General features: G+C 42.8%; 1 protein-coding gene across 1 annotated transcript; it reads left to right on the top strand.

Annotated features, from left to right (window-relative positions):
* Positions 1–286: 286 nt before the first annotated feature.
* On the top strand, positions 287–15,476 carry LOC140529852 (low affinity immunoglobulin gamma Fc region receptor III-like). Its single transcript, XM_072648822.1, has 5 exons — positions 287–412; positions 2,960–2,980; positions 5,056–5,310; positions 8,157–8,411; positions 14,923–15,476. The coding sequence occupies exons 1-5, from the start codon at positions 337–339 to the stop codon at positions 15,087–15,089; spliced, it is 774 nt and encodes a 257-aa protein (XP_072504923.1). The 5' UTR covers positions 287–336; the 3' UTR covers positions 15,090–15,476.
* Positions 15,477–16,115: the final 639 nt, after the last annotated feature.

Here is a 16,115-nt window from a genome sequence, read left to right as displayed (position 1 = left end):
GCAACAATGGAGTACTTTATTTGTTTTCTAGCAGATTCTCTAAATGTAGAGTTGTGCAATCTTTTGGTTCCAGCTGTGTGGGGTGCTGAGCCAGGAAACCTAGTAATCCACTGCCAGAGGAAGGAAGGAGAAGGAAGGGGGCCTTCAATGGGAAACAAGTCAGTGAAAGACGCAGGAGGGGAGAAGACTGAGGTAGAATGCAAGTGCTCATTCCCTCTTTTAGAAGAGTTTTATGTCTTCTGGAGTGGACTGTGCTGGGGTTGTTGGGACAGGTGTGTGCTGCTATTTTCTGAGTCTGTGCTTCTTGAGATCCACTCCCAGCATCGCCTGCCTGCCATGGGGGGACTGTGGATGTCCCAGGCTGTCACCACCACCAGCTCTGTGCTGCTGTGGGTAACCCTGTTGTGTCTAGGTAAGTCTGAGCTTAATGGAGCAGAAAATGAGGGTGTAAAAACAAAGGGCAAAGCTCAGGAATCATTTGGGGGCCTAACAAGGAAGGAAAGCACAAGTGGAGAAGATGGAAATAAGGGGGAGGGTGGGAATAGGAAGGGGCTAAACATGACCAGTTCCTTAAGATCTGGACAAAGGACAGATGTTAAAGTTGCTGGGTCAGTCCCGTGCCAACAGTACTGATTCTTGCAGCAAACTCTTCTCTGGATGTCTTCTCCCCACCAGGCACCTGAGAATTTTTCTTTCTCCCTGCTATTGTGGCCTTCCTTTGAGAACCTGACCCTCTCTATGGTATAAATGGCTCATAACAACTCAGTGGCAGACAGACATCTCCAAGATGTTTCTATTTTATTAACCACAGTGGAATGAAGGTGGATGAGGGTGCTTCTCCTTTTGTGACTAAAATTACAAAAAGTTTGCCGTTCTTTGCTCCCTCTCCCATGTCTAAACCTGGCTTTCCTGGTTGAGGGAAGGAACAGTAGATGGTGAGGCTTGAAGAGTTACTTCCTTCATATATATACAGACACTGTCTGGAATGGAAGGTGGTGGTGATGTCCGAGGGGTACACAGGCTGTCCCCATCACATGTTAGTGTAGTCTTAAGTTCTAAGCTGGGGCTTTGGATCAAAGATTTAGAGTTGGAAGAAACCTTAATGGTCACTTACATTCCTCCCTTTCTTCCCCCATTTTTTAGATGGAAAAAAAACAACCCAAGGCCAAAGAAGGTAAATGATTTGCCCAAGGTCTCACAGGTAGCAGAGCCATCATTTGATTCCAAACTCACTCCATTGCTGATTTTGGTGCAAATTCCTCTTCTTTCTTCCTTTAAGGGGGAGTCATCTCCAGATCCCATTTTAAGTTTAGATGAGATATACTGAGTGTGGATCTCCTTCCTAACCAAGGTCAAAATGCACTCTAGAGGCTCCAGGTCTGCCCACAGTGGGTCATGGCAAACACTCCTCTCCACTCCCCCAAATGTCATGCTTGTCCTGGACAGACTCCTGGATGTCCACAGCTCTATCAAGTCCGGGCACCTTTTGGTTCACCTCAGTGCCCTGGGGACTCCATGAACCCTGGACCTATTTCAGTAATAGGACTGAAGCAGAGAAATCCCCAGACCTGATCATGGGCAGTGCTCAATTGTGAAAATGAGGGTGAGCAAAGACTAGAATAGAACTGTAGAGCCCAAGAGGACCCGAGATGCCATCTAGTCTAGCTGTCCTATTTTATAGATGAGGCTCAGGCCCTGGGAGGGCTCAACGTCCAGCCCAAGGTCCCATAGTTAGTAAATGACATACAAGTGTTCCATAAACACTTGGTAAATGAAGGGACTTTCTTGAGATCACATGGTCATGTCTCCTGACTTTCAGAGCAGTTCCTCTGTCCAAGACACAGCAATGTCTGCAGTTCTTCCATTTTCAGTCTGTTACTGGGGAGATGCTTTCCCCATAGCTCTGTCTTTCTGCCTACATGGGGAAGAAAGTTCTGATTTTCCTGCACCTTCCCTCTGTACAGTCTCTGAATGTCTAAGATCCCTGGCCTTGTTCCCCTGTACAGACAAGGATCCGATTCTGCTTTTCAGTAAAAATAAGAGCTAGCATTTAAATGGCACTTTAAGGTTTGTAAGGTTTTAGAGGGCTTTAAATGGACTGTCTCATCTGATCTTCACAATGCTGTGATGTAGGTATTCTTATCGTCTCCACATTATAGATGAGGAAACTGAGGCAGATGGTGTTAAGAGACTTGCCCAGAATCACATAGTTAGCAAGTGTCTGAAGTCTAGTTCTGAGCTCAGATCAGCCTGGGTAGGCCCAGTGCTCCACCTGGTTAAATCATGACTACTCACAAATCCACAGCTAAACATACAGCCCCCATGTTCTTTCCTAGTTCTTAAGAAGCATAGCCAGTATATGCAAAAATATATTTTGCATGATTTCACATGTGTAATTGATATCACATTTCTTGCCTTCTTAAAGAGTAGCTGAGAGGTAGAAAAGATGGAGAGAATTTGGAGCTCAAACTTTAAGGAAAGGAAAGAATGTTAAAAATCAGTAAATAACAAATAAAAAAGACAAGCAAAAACAACGAAGAGAAAGCATAACCAGAGATAGCCACTCCCCCAGAGCCTCTCCTTTCTTTGGACTTCTCCCAGTTCATGATCACTCTTAGGTTAAATCCTTACTCTTAAGAAAGGATTTAATTCAACAAACTCACTGACACTGAGATGGAAAGATGTTTGCATTTTAAAAGGAAACAAAACACTAAAGCTACAGGAAGGTCTCCAATGGTGGCATTTCAGATGTCACTGAGCAGCCAGTAGGTTATTTTCTTGTTTGAGGGGAGGGGACATTCAGTGCCCCTGGAATCCTCTGACTCCAGGCAACTCTGAGGAAGGTTGTAGAAAGACTACACTACAGGCTCCTCTGGATCCCTATCCTGGCCCATGCTGGAGCTGCCCAGCCCCTGGATTCCCTGAACTGGTCTAATCCTTGCTTTCTGGTCTCTTGCAGCTCCAGTCATCAGGAGTAATGGTAAGTTTTGTATTCAGTTTTTTGACCTCTCTCTTTTTTTTAACAACCCCCTTCACCTCCTCCCTTCCTGAACATCCATATTGGTGCAGTATAGAACATATCAGTACATCCAGGACAGTAGCTCCTATCCTGACTCGACCCTTGAACCCATCTGATTAAGGATAGAGTGAGACTTTAGGGCCAGTACTGCAGCAGCTGTCACTGAGATAAGTGTTTTCTCCCAGTACCTTCCAACCAAAGCTGTTTGCTCCCCTTTCTACTTCTAGATATTCAACTCTTTTCCTCAGGAGCCTGTTGTTTGTAGGTCTTTCAGTCATTCCCCACTCTCCTTCTCTAATGTGTCCCAATTTTACAAATGGGGAACAAGGCAAATAAGGCTAAGTGACTCACTCTTGGAAACACTGAGCCTGCGTTTGAATTCTGATCTTCCTGATTCCAGGCCCCTTACTCTGTCCAATGTGCCACCTAGCTACTCAGGAAATTTGTTTTTCCGTCACAGAGTCACAGGATGCATATACCCTCTAAAAAGAGCTAGTCTGCTCAGGTGTGTCTCCATGTTTCTCTGTGTTTGAACAAATTATTATTCAATTATATGACTCTTTCTGACACCATTTGGGGTTTTCATGCAAAGATACTAGACTGGCATGCCATTTCCTCCTCCAGCTCACTTTACAGATGAGGAAACAGGCAAACAGAGTTATGAGGCTTTCTCAAGGGGTCACACAGCTAGTAAGTGTCTGAGGCCAGATTTGAACTCAGGTCTTCCTGACATCAGGTCTGGGGCTCTACCCACAGCCCCACCTAGCTGTCCTGCATTTCAGCAGGTCTTGTGCGTATATCTCCATTTCTTCTGTAACCCTGGGCTTGTGTGTATTTTACTACCTGCTCAATGAAAAGTCTGCTACCTACTACCCATTTGACCTTGTTATTTAACTGCTCCAAGCCTCAGTATTCTCATCTGTAAAATGGGCCAATTGGATTCACTAGATAATCTCTATGGTCCTTTTCAGCTCTTAAGATTTAAATCTTATGATTTAGAGTCAAATGAGAGAATGCGTGTAAAATGCTTAGCACAATACTTGGCACACAGTAGGCACTTAGTAAATGCTTCTTTACCATTCTCACTCCTCATGCCATGTCTGGATTCCTTATGTTTGTAGTTGCTCTGAGATTATCAACATAATTGAGAGGTCATGGATCAGAGTGGGAGGGGTCATCTAGTCCAGTTGTCTCATTTTGCAGATGAGGAAACTGAGTCCAAGAGAGGTTAGCTGAGTAGCCCAAGGTCACACAACTAGTAAGTGGCTAAACTAGAATTTGATCCCAAGATCCCTGAATCCAAAGCTGGCCTCTTTCTCCTGCCCCAAGTGATGTCTGAATGTCTGTGTATGTGCTGTGTGGGTCATGTCTAATCAAGTCAACAAGTATTTATTAGGTGTCTGTGATGTGTCAGAAAGTAATGATTATAGGGGATACAAAGAAAGGCAAACACAATCCCCTCTCCCAAGCAGCTCACAGTCTGTGGGTGCTTCTGTCTACACCATGTTGAGTATATGTACTGTGCATTGTACATGTGTCTGTGTCTGTTATGCTTAGATCTTGGGTCTCTGTATTGGAGAGACTGGAGGAGGAGAGATTGAGGGCAGAACCTCAGATTCATTGATGAGGCTAGCAGGTAGTAGGGGCCGGGGTTCCTGGCCTTGGAATGGAGGCAAATGTGACTCTCCTCCTCCTTGCAGGAAGAGCATTTCCTCAATAAATAGATCCCTCTCCTTCCCACAGAACAAAACTGATCCCACAACTTTTCAGGGTTTTCCCTAGATTTTGGAGATTGAACTTTCAGATCATTGAGATCATTCAGATTGAGATTTCAGATCAGACTCAGTGTGGCATCAATGTGTGAGAAAACTGCCACTAGCAGTTGATCCAGCTCTGACCTTTTGTCTCCTCCACAGCCCTCTAAACATGTTCCATTCTGTTCTCTGTGCCTGTCTCTGGTGTCCTCCCTTCACATCTGGAATCTGATGCCTCCTTGGGGACTCCTTTTCTTCATTCCCCTCTCCTCTACCCATCAGGTCCCCCAAGGGCAGTACTGACCCTGGAGCCCCCATGGTTCAATGTGTTCCAAGGGGACACTGTGAATTTGACTTGTGAAGGGTTCCAGACCCCTGGACAGGAATCCATTGAATGGTTCCACAATGGGTCAGCTCTCCCCATCCACCAGGACTCCTACTTCATCCCAGCTGTCAACACAGAGGATGGTGGGGAATACCAGTGTCGGACAGAACACGCAGCCCTCAGCAGCCCTGTGAAGCTACAGGTGTCAAGTGGTAAGTGAAGTAAGGAGCCTGGAGTAAGGTGGAGGGGGAGGGGAGAATTGAAATCTGCTTACAGTACAGCCTGGAAAGGGACATATCCTGTTTATTGGCAGAACTAATATGCCAATGCAAGTGGATGGGAGAGTTCCTGAGAAATTCACAAGGTATTTTAATTCTCCTTTTCACTGCTGCCCTTCCTGAGGTGCAAGTTTAGCTTGTCTTGTTCTCAGTTTTTCTCACTGACTCTATTTTCATGACTCATTTCTGCCAGGAAATTTCCTGAACTCCCTCCCCCACCTGCAAGTGACCAGGAGACAAGGGACCTACATTAAATCAATCAAGAAGTCCTTATTAAAGGCCTCCCATGTACTAAGCCCTGGAAATATAAGTATAGAGAATGAGACAATCCCATGTCTCAAATAGCTTACCTTCTAAGGGGGGGGGGGTAATAAGTACATGTAATGTATATTTACACGTATACACGTATATTATTTATACTATATATATACATACATACAACATGCTGTACAATTTACATGTACAAATGAAGACAGGGAATTTTGGAAGGAAGGGTACTAGCAATTAAGAGGACCAGGAAAGGCTTCATGCACTAATATATTGCCTGAGCTGTGTCTTATAGGAAGAGAGGGACTTTATGAGGAGAAGGTAAAGAGGGACTGCATTCCAGGCATAGGCAATATGACTCAGTATAGAAAGGGGCAGCAGAAAAGCCTGGAGTGGGGAGCTGAAGGTAGCATGAGAGGAAGAGAGAGAAGGACTGGGTGCTGAAATCCAAGGGAGGGAAGAGTCATGTCCAATGAGGCTGGCTAAATTGTAAAGGCCTTTTGAAGCTAACAAAGGAATTTGCATTTTTTTCCTAGAGGCAATGGGGAGCCACTGGAGTTGCTTGAGCAGTATAGTCCCATGGTCAGTTCACCATGCTCTACTAGCATCCCCTGTGGGTTGAGGATTAGGGCTCCAGATTATAAATGACCTCATACTCTCTAAAACGTTTAGGTCTCTGCCTAGTTCTTTAGTTCCTCCCAAGTTGCCTCCATGTTTGTTTTATTGAACATTCTCCCCATTTCTTGGGTTCTTATATGTGGTGAATGATTATTTAAGGAGAACTAGTACCTCTGGTGTGAGGGTTTGCTAGATCCAAGTCTGGGCTGCTCATCCACCTTTAGTGTCTACTTGATTTCAACTTTCCCTCTTGGCAGATGGACTAATGAGGTGGAGGGTAACCAACTAGCCACAAAGCCATTGACAAGTTAGTGGGGCATTTACCCCAAGTATGTGAAGACTTCTGCCAGTACAAAGGGCAGATAAGAACATCTTATTCCAATGGCCATGGGCTGAAGGAGGCACTGTGGTGTGCTTAGAGCTTGGTCAGTCAGCAAAGATGCCAGGGTCATTCACTTCATCCTGGGCCTTGGCCAGTTTTCCTTCAGTGAGCTTATGAATCTCCTTTTCCATTTGGCTAATTCTGCTTTTGAAAGCATTCTTCTCTTCATTGGCTTTTTGAACCTCTTTTGCCAATTGAGTTAGCCTATTTTTCAGGGTGTTATTTTCTTCAGCATTTTTTTGGGTCTCCTTTAGCAGGGTGCTGACCTGCTGTTCATGCTTTGCTTGCATGTTTCTCATTGTTTTTCCCAGTTTTTCCTCCACCTCTCTAACTTGATTTTCAAAATTTTTTAAGCTCTTTTTGAGCTCTTCCATGGTCTAAGCCCATTAAGTGGGCTGGGATACAGAAGCCTTGACTTCTGTGTCTTTCCCTGCTGGTGAGCATTGTTCTTCCTCATCAGAAAGGGAGGGAGGAAATACCTGTTCACCAAGAAAGTAACCTTCTATAGTCTTGGTTTTTTTCCCTTTTCTGGGCATTTTCCCAGCCAGTGACTTGACTTCTGAATATTCTCTTCACACCCACTTCGCCTGCAGATCCACCCAGCCAGGGCTTGGGGTCTGAGATTCAAATGCTGCTCCCCAGCCTCAGGGCTTCTGCAGGGGTGGGGCTGCTATTCAGTGTGAGATCAAGTTCAGGTGCTCAGGTAGGGGTAGGGCTGCCTCACGGCTCCGTTCCCTCAGGGGGTTTATGCAGAAACCTTCAACAATGGATCCGTGCTCCTGCCTGCTTGGGGAGCCCTGGTCTGCTCCCACCTCCACTGTTGCCTCCTGAGGGGGCCTGAGTTATGGGGGCACTCCACTCCCCTCTCGACCCACCAAAGAGACCCTCTCACCGACCCTTGTCATCTGTGGGTGGAGGGACCCGGGCGGCTGCTGGAGATTCTGTCCCTGAAGCCTGCTTGGATCTGCTCCCCACTCGGATCTGCTCCTCTCGGAGCCAGGCAGCCAATGCAGGGCTAGGCTCTGCTCCGTGTCCACAGCGTGAAGAACCTTTTGCGAGAGGTTTTCAGGCTCTCTGGAACAGAAATCTCCTCCACTCCCCTGTTCTGTGGCTTCTGCTGCTCCAGAATTTATTGGCAGTTCTTTTTTACAGATATTTTATGGGCTATGGGTTTGGAGCTAGTGTATGTGTGTATTTCTACTCCGCCATCTTGGCTCCGCCCCACCAGTTTTCCTAATGTTTGTCTTAGCACTGGATTTTAATGACTCTGGAAGAGTGAATCTGATGACTGTGTAACTGCCCCTCTCTTAACTCCAGTATACCTTTGAATCAAGATATCAGGGACAAACAGCAAGGGGCATTTCCCTGCCCTCAGTTCAGCAATTGGAATCATTGCTCATAATGAAGGTTTGCTTTTCTTTCTCTTTGGAGATGGCAGGAAGTCTTAGATGGCCCAAGGCTCTAGGTCCAACTGAAATGTCCTGAGACAGTGGCCTTTGTATTTGTCTTTCAGATTGGCTGCTACTTCAAGTAGAGAGATTAGAATTCATGGAAGGTGACAAGATGATCCTGAGGTGCCACAGTTGGAGAAACAAACCACTGCACAAAGTCACATACTACCGGAATAACATTTCCTTAAAGTATGAATTTCAGAGTTTCAACTATGTCGTCTCTAAAGTGAACTATACTCACAGTGGATCTTACTTCTGTAGAGGGGTCATGGGGCAAACTTCCCATGCATCTGCAACTGTGGTTATCACTGTCCAAGGTAAGGAGACTTGGCCAAAGCATTGAGAAGAAAAGACAGACATCTAGGACTGAGCTTATGTGGTTCTTAAGGGGTGAACAAGGAAATGCTAGAAAGAAAAAATAGGAATAATTCACATTTAGGTAGCATTTTTAGGTTATGAAGTATTTTTCATATATGTTTCATTTGATCTCCACAAAAAACCCACAGGCATTATTATTACTGTTATTGTTATTTTAGAGGTAATAAATTGAGGCTCAGACAGATGTGACATCTCTATGATAAGATAGCAGCAGGACCTGAATGTGGGTCTTCCTTATTCCAATCCCAGCACCCTATATACTGTGCCATGCCACCTCTCTCAGTAATTCCATTTGAAGCAAAGAGCTTTGGAGAGTCATGGTAGTCCCATTATGCTGAGATCAGGTCAGATGGGTGGGGATTTTAGCAGTCTTAATCTGAGGTTCAATTCCTCTATACTCACCACCTTTGGGGACCATAGCTCCCATGTGATAAGCTTTAAGAAGATAATTTTTCATTGACTCTTAAAATTACCCCAGAATATCAAAGGAGTCCCCTAGTTGTAGGAGAAGATTATTCAGATACTTATAAAGTACTCCTTGAACCCCACATCCTATATGTGATCCTGTGAGGCTAGAAGTCTTCCCAGGGGAATGAGGAGCCCTGCAGTTAACCAGCCCATTCACTGCCAAGCTTCAGTGCTGAATTACTCTAACCATACACAGACTCCACTCCTACTTCGATGCTGATGAACAGGGCTGAAAAATAATATACAAACTTTCCTGATTTCCTCATGTTCATCCCAGATATTAGTGTTCTCACCTGTTCAAAAAATAATTTTATTTATTTTATAATAATTATAATAATATGATAATTAGGATATATAGCATAATAAGTAAAATAACAATTTTATTTATATATAATATGGCTATGAGCACCCCATCCCCCATCTCTAGTCACAAAAATATTAAGTTTTGCAGGGTTCTTAGTAGTGATATGTAACAAGGTACTGGAAAACAACACACTGAGGCCATTTTTGTCTTCAGTAAGTATGTTTCTCTGAGTCTGATTTCTCTCAGGTCTTCTCAAAACTGTCCATGTTTCTCCTTTCCACAAGTAAAATTGTCCAAATCCAAAAGGGGAACATACCTTGCCTGTACTCATTTGTATGTGCAAAATCTCCTTTATAGACAGTAAGCCCTTTAAAGGTAAGTCTTTCATTTTTATCTGTGCTTCCCTCTGTGCCTAATACAGTGCCTGGCCCATAGCAAGCATTCAATAAATGGCTGCCAGTTGGTCAAACAAATGACCCTGCCTTGTCAGCTTCATAAAAAAGCAGATCCAGACCATCAGATGGGAGATACCTGAGCTTCCCTCCTATCTCCCTCATCATTCAAACCATCCTTCTTACCTGACTTAGAGAAAATGATCCAACACCTCCTTTCCCAAATTAACCCCATCACCTGTGCTCTTAATCATTTCTCCTGGAGATATTACTGGTTCATCATTTCTCTTGTGTCCTTAATGTCTCTTTCTATCAGACCTTTCTCCTCAGCCTGCAAACAAGCTGGTCCTGCCTGCCTTAAAATATTGTTCCCTGGAGAGTGCTACTCACTGAAGCTACAGTCCTATCACTTTCCTTTCACCACCAACCTTCTCAGCAAATCCATACTCCCTGTACTTTTTCTTTCCTCATAGCACACAGCACATTCATACCTCAACCTCTCTCCAATGCAATTTCTGGCCACAACAATCCAGTGAAATGACTTTCTTAAAGTTCTCCAGCAGCTCTCATGAGTTAAATCCAGTCCCCTTTTCTGGGTCCTCTTCCTGCTTCATTTCTCTGCAGCATTTGACAGTATTTACCATCCGTTGTCTAGCCTGAAACTTTCCTTATTTTTAACTTCCATGAGATGCCACAGTTATGGTGCTCCTCATTCCAGTTCTGCCTCTTTCTTTTGGCCTCCTTCCTCTTTCCAACCCCCAGATGAAGATGATCCCCTAGGATTTTTTTTCTTTCTTCTCTTCTTTAATTCTCAATGAATGGCAACTTACCAACTCTCAAGACTTTAATTAAAATCTCTATGTAGGTGACAATGAAGTTCAATGGAGAAAACACTGGGGGTGGTCCAAGGACCAAAATTCTGTTCCCTTGAGACCCTTAATCTCCTCTCTCTTAGGGGAGCTTGTCCCTTTGACAATACCTTCTCTCTCTGTAATTTTAAAAAATATTTCTAACCCACAGGCTCCCTCTCTGCTGATGTCTCCTGACCCTTAAAAATTCCTTTAGCTTTACCATCCCTAACAAGCTATTCTACATCTCTCTGCTCTTTCACAGTCAAAATCTTAGCGGAAAAATGTTAATCATCTCCCTCCTCTTCTTTGTAGAAGTGTGAAGATCCATGGATGTGGGTATGGAACGTTGTATATGATGTGAGATGTGTTTGATGTATTGTTTGCTCCTGCTGATTTCTTTCTCTTCTCTTTCTTTTTTAATGAAAGTTTTTTGTTATAAAGGATCCTTTGCAGATATGGTGGAAGAGATACAGGCAGAAAACAAGGGAAAGTTAAAAACCAAAAAGACTAAAAGTATTTTTTGTTTTTTAAAGACAAAGCTGTCTACCTTTGTCCATACTTTCTCAAGTTACATTTTCTTCTCAAACATTTATTTGCAGTTTCACTTCTGCCCCATCATTTGACTAAAATTGCTCTCTCCAAAGTTACCCATGATCTAACATAATACCATGCAATGAGTTAGCATCGTACCATTTGATGAACATTGGCTTCAGAGTGTTGAAAAGCTGATGGATGTTCCATGGATGCTGACCATCTCTATTGCCTTGGGCAAGTGATGTAACCTCTTCTGGGCCTCTGTTTTCTCATTTGCGAAATAGGATTGGATTAGATGGTTTCTCAGGTTCCTTCTAGACCTATGATCTCTCCTTTTCTCAGTCTTCATCCTTCTTGACCTCTCTGTATCAATGTATACTATTGCCCATACCATCCTTCTAGCTACTTTCTCATGTCTGGTTTTTTATAACACTTTTCTTTCTTGGTTATGTTCCTCCTAGTTAACTGATGTTTCTGAGTATCCATGTGGAGCCCCTGATGTTTGTGTGCATCCAAGAGCTCTGTCCTGTGCCCTCTTCTTTTCTCTCTCAACATTCTCTATCTCCATGATCTCATCAGCTCCCACAGGTTCATTTTGTGCAAATGTCTCCTAAATCTACTCTTTCCTGAGGTTGAGGTTCCATATCTCCAGCTGCCTGTTAGATAGCTCTACCTGGATGTGTCATTAGCATCTCAAATTCTACTGAACTCACTCATTTTGTCCCCTAAACTCATCCCTCCCCCTAATTTTCCTGCTTCTGTCAAGAGCCTTACTTGGATTTCTGAGGTCATCCTGGACTCTTCACTCTCCTCTCCCACCTCCTAAATCCAACCAGTTCTCTGGTCTTACTGATTCTAACTCCACACTTGTCCCTTTTCCACTCACATGACTGTACCATCCTAGTTCAGGGGATCTTAACTTCTCACCTACTATACTGTTGCAATAGTCTCCTAATTGGTATCCATGCCTCCAGTCTCCCCTCTCTCCCATTCACCTTCCACATAGAGGCCAAACTGATGTTCCTAAAACCATAGGTCTGACCATGTCAGTCCACAGCTGGTTCCCTCTTAACCTATAAAAACAAGGATAAAATAGAAACTTCTCTGCTTGGCATTTAAAGCCCTTCATATCAGACTTCAAACTATCTTTCTAGACTGATTGCATGTTGCCCCTCCTCATGGACTCTCTAGCCAAAGTGGCCTACTTGCCATCCCTAAACACAACAGCCAGCTCTCACCTCCATGGTTTTGGACCAGTTGTCCCCCATGCCTGAAACATTCTTTCTGTTACCTTTGTGCCTTGGAATCCTCTGTCTCATCAAGACTGGCCTCAACTGCCACCTCCCACAGGAGGACTTTTCTGATTGCCCTAATTGTTGCTGCTTGCCTCACCCCAATTACTTTGTATACATTTTGTATTTTCTTATCTATGTATACAGGTTGTTTCCTCCAATAGAATGTAAGCTCTTCTAGGGCAGGCAGGATTGTTTCATTTCTGCCTCCCTCCCCACCCACCCACTGCCTTGTACCACATGGTAAGTGCTTAACTAATGCCTCTTAGATAGAATTTTAAAATTTAATTTGACACCAAAGTCCCTGAGTTTTGTTCCCCAGAATGTACAGATGGGTTTTATGTTTTGTTTCCTTGAATTTCTGTCTTCTATTTTTTAAAAACTCTGAACTTAATGAACACCCCCAAAATAATTATTTTTTATAGAAAACAGAACATAAAAAGATTAAATGTGAAACATCTATGTTGCATACAGTTTGCTTTTCAAAAAAAAGTACTTAAGTGATGCAATGTGTTATTTTAAAAGCTATTCTACTTCTTTGTGTTTCCTTCTGAACTTCGTTCTGTTCTCCTCTCTGCATTAAAAATGGTCCAATAGCCATTTTTCTTTCTTTTCCTCTTTTTTGCCAACACTCCTGATATCTCTTTTTCCCCCAAATCCAGCCATGAAAAAAAGAAAGACATGATCCTTGTAACAAAGATGCGTAGTCAAGCAAAACAAATCCACACATTTGCCATGTTTGAAAATGCAGTTTCATTCTGCAACCTGAATCCACCTCCCCTCTGTCAGGAGGGATGTAGGCATAAGCTCTTTCTATCATATACTATGAAGTGTAAAATATCTCATGGGGCTACAAGATCAAGGTACTTGATTCAGAAGTTCTAGTAATAACAATAGTATTACAATCAAATAATAGCAAGAGTAATAATAAAACTGTTGTCAACTATTACAAAATTCAATGCATTTATTCCTATTTCTATTTTTTCTGATGTCCTATGACTTTTTCACATGGTGTCTGTACTATGATCCTATTAAATTGGAGGTCTTCAGGTGAAAGGAGGTTGTTTTTATAGTCTCCTATAGTGCCCAGTCAATGCTTTTGACTGAGGGTACCTCACCATCGGACATTTTTCTTTGTCCTGGGAGCTTACCATCTCTCCCCATCCCAGTCTAGAGTGACTTGAGACTATACTTTGAGTTGAGACCTCCTGGATTCTTGGTTCTTGTTTCTCTTTTAAAACTGGCAACTACTCCAGTCCTTGAAATTGGTTTATATGAAAGGAAGCCCATGATGCTGAGATGCCATGACTAGCAAAACAAATTTATCTCTAAAGTCACATTCTAGCAAAATGGCAAAGGAAGGAATTTTTTCCAACATTTCCATCAATCAAGTGAACTATAATGACTATAAATGAACTATAATGATTTCTGTTCAGTGACCATAGGAAATAAGAAGGAGAAGTCAAGAGTGGTGAGAATTACTGTCCAAGGTTAGATATACCCAACCAGGAAAGAGGGAAGGTTGTTGGGCTTTGAGGGAAGGGGACTTTGGAGGATGAATCTGAAGAGGGTTGATGATAATTTTAGGGTACTAAACCATCATGAATTGTCTTTCTTGCTACCAGCACAATGGCTGAAAGGATCTACTTGACGTGCATGACTATTTTATTTGTGTCTAAGTTACACAAAGGACTTCTTGGGAGTTGGGGCATAATCATTCATTCACATGTGGTTGCAAAAGAACAAAAGTTATACCTCTCCCCTCATTTCCCAAGTCTGGATTCCTCCATTGAAAGGAATAACTTCTCCTTCTCATGCAACACACCCCATTTTTTAGAATCCTGAGGTCTAATACTCCCTGATTCAACCATGCTCCCAATCATTTTGACCAGCACAACTTCTTTAGTATGAATCCTTGCAACTTACCCCTCATTCCCAGGGTAAATGATCAGGTGTCTGGCCCTTCTGATGACATTCTGAATTCCTGAATCCCTAGAAAGACCAGTAGGAGTTCATCCTTTGATTCGGCAGGCCCAGGTAAAAGCTCTTTCCATTATATAGTGTGAAGAAGAAAATATCACATGGGTCTAGAAGATCTAGAAACTTGATTCAGAAGTTCCAGTAATAATAGTAGTATTATAATCAATAATAGCAAGGGTAATAATAAAACTGATGTCAACTATTACAAAATTCAAATGTAGCATAAGTATGGCATAGGTGCAGTACCTCACTCTTACTGTTTCTCCCTCCCTCCCTGTCTCTCTCTCTCTCTCTCTCTCTCTCTCTCTCTCTCTGTCTTTGTCTCTCTGTCTCTGTCTCTCTGTCTCTATCTCTCTCTCTCTGTCTCTCTCTTTCTTCCTCATAGTGACCCTCATAGTACCTCTTGGCTGAGACCCTTAGCAACAGGTCACCTTAGGAATCTAATCAGTCTTCTCTCTGAAAATCTCACAGTATCCTTCCCAAACCCCAGACCCAAGGACAGATGACTACCTCTTCTTTCTTTCTCCTTTACGAAGCAAGTGTTTCATGGGTATTGGTTGAATTGTTTTGTTGTTTCACCAGAATTCTAACGGTTCTTCCTCCTGTCTCTTATTTTTATACAAATATAGATCCAAATGCAGTCACTTCCTCATCTTCTAAAATCTGGTACTACATCCTTTTCTACCTTGTGATGGGAATTCTGTTTGCCATGGACACTAGTCTGTACTTTACACTTCAGAAAGAGGTTAATAGCCCAAAGAAGAACACAAGGCATCCTTTAACCAGAAGGCGTTAGGAACCTGAGGATGACTGATTCATCAGCCTGTGGAATGACTGGGGTCTTGGCATAGCAGTGACCCATTCATCTCTGTCTACTTCCTCTTTTCCTAGTCCTCATCCTTCTCAGTCCATTCCTGAAGGCATCAGTGGATGACTCCTATCAAACCTGGGATGAGGACTCTTCCTTATTCCTGACCTCCAGTATCTCTTTGTTTTCAGAAGATAGAGGTGTCTGTGAGCTCCAGGAAATGTAGTCAGCCCCAACTACCACCCTTCTCATGACTGAGTTCCTAGGAGTTCGGGGCTGCACTGTTACTGCCCCTCCCCTAGACACAGAAGGACTCTGGAGATGTATGAAATGATTTTAGTGTTTTAATAAACAAATAACTTTCTAGGACACTAACAATTGGCTGCATCTTTCTGTTACATGAGTGATCTAAAGACAGTTCTCCATATTTGTCTTGGAGGGGTGTTGATACAGGGAGTTTGAAAAAAGATGAAAGATAATAAAAGAATCATGAAAGTTAAGTCAGAACAGTTGGATGAGACTGGGCCAAGGGATCCTGCAAGTATTCTAAGACCTAGAAAAGAGGCAACCTCATCCATCAGAAGAAGAGGATGCAGATATCTCCTCCCCCACTATGGAGAAGAGGGGACTACATGGTCAGAATATTATATACATTAGAAAATGTTTTCACTTGATTGCTTTTCTTCCTCACAAGGGAGGAAAATGACTACCATGTTAAGACAAAATACATCAATAAAATGTTTTTTTAAAAGCCAAATCAAATATCTAGAAAATAAATTAAAGGGAAAATACAGCATGTAACCAAGCTGATTTCAACTTAAGCTATCTGTTCTTACTGGAGACTGCCATATTCCTGTCTTGACTTCAACCTCAATAACATCTCCTTTCAAAGGAGGCTCCCAGCATCCCCTTTCAATCCATTCACTCAACAAATATTTATTCACAATCCCTTTGTATAAGGCACTATAGTTATCACTGCTGGAGATGCAAAAATGAGACCTTATCCTTAACCCT

Source organism: Notamacropus eugenii, chromosome 2, assembly GCF_028372415.1.
Source record: "Notamacropus eugenii isolate mMacEug1 chromosome 2, mMacEug1.pri_v2, whole genome shotgun sequence".
NCBI lineage: Eukaryota > Metazoa > Chordata > Mammalia > Diprotodontia > Macropodidae > Notamacropus > Notamacropus eugenii.
Note: the sequence above shows the minus strand (reverse complement) of the source record. Positions and strands in the feature narration are given on the sequence as shown.

Excerpts from the sequence above, each read along its gene's own strand:
- LOC140529852 (XM_072648822.1), top strand. The coding sequence starts at position 337 with ATGGGGGGACTGTGGATGTCCCAGGCTGTCACCACCACCAGCTCTGTG. Across the intron at positions 5,311-8,156 it reads GAAGCTACAGGTGTCAAGTG|ATTGGCTGCTACTTCAAGTA; the intron begins GTAAGTGAAGTA and ends TTTGTCTTTCAG. Across the intron at positions 8,412-14,922 it reads TGTGGTTATCACTGTCCAAG|ATCCAAATGCAGTCACTTCC; the intron begins GTAAGGAGACTT and ends ATACAAATATAG.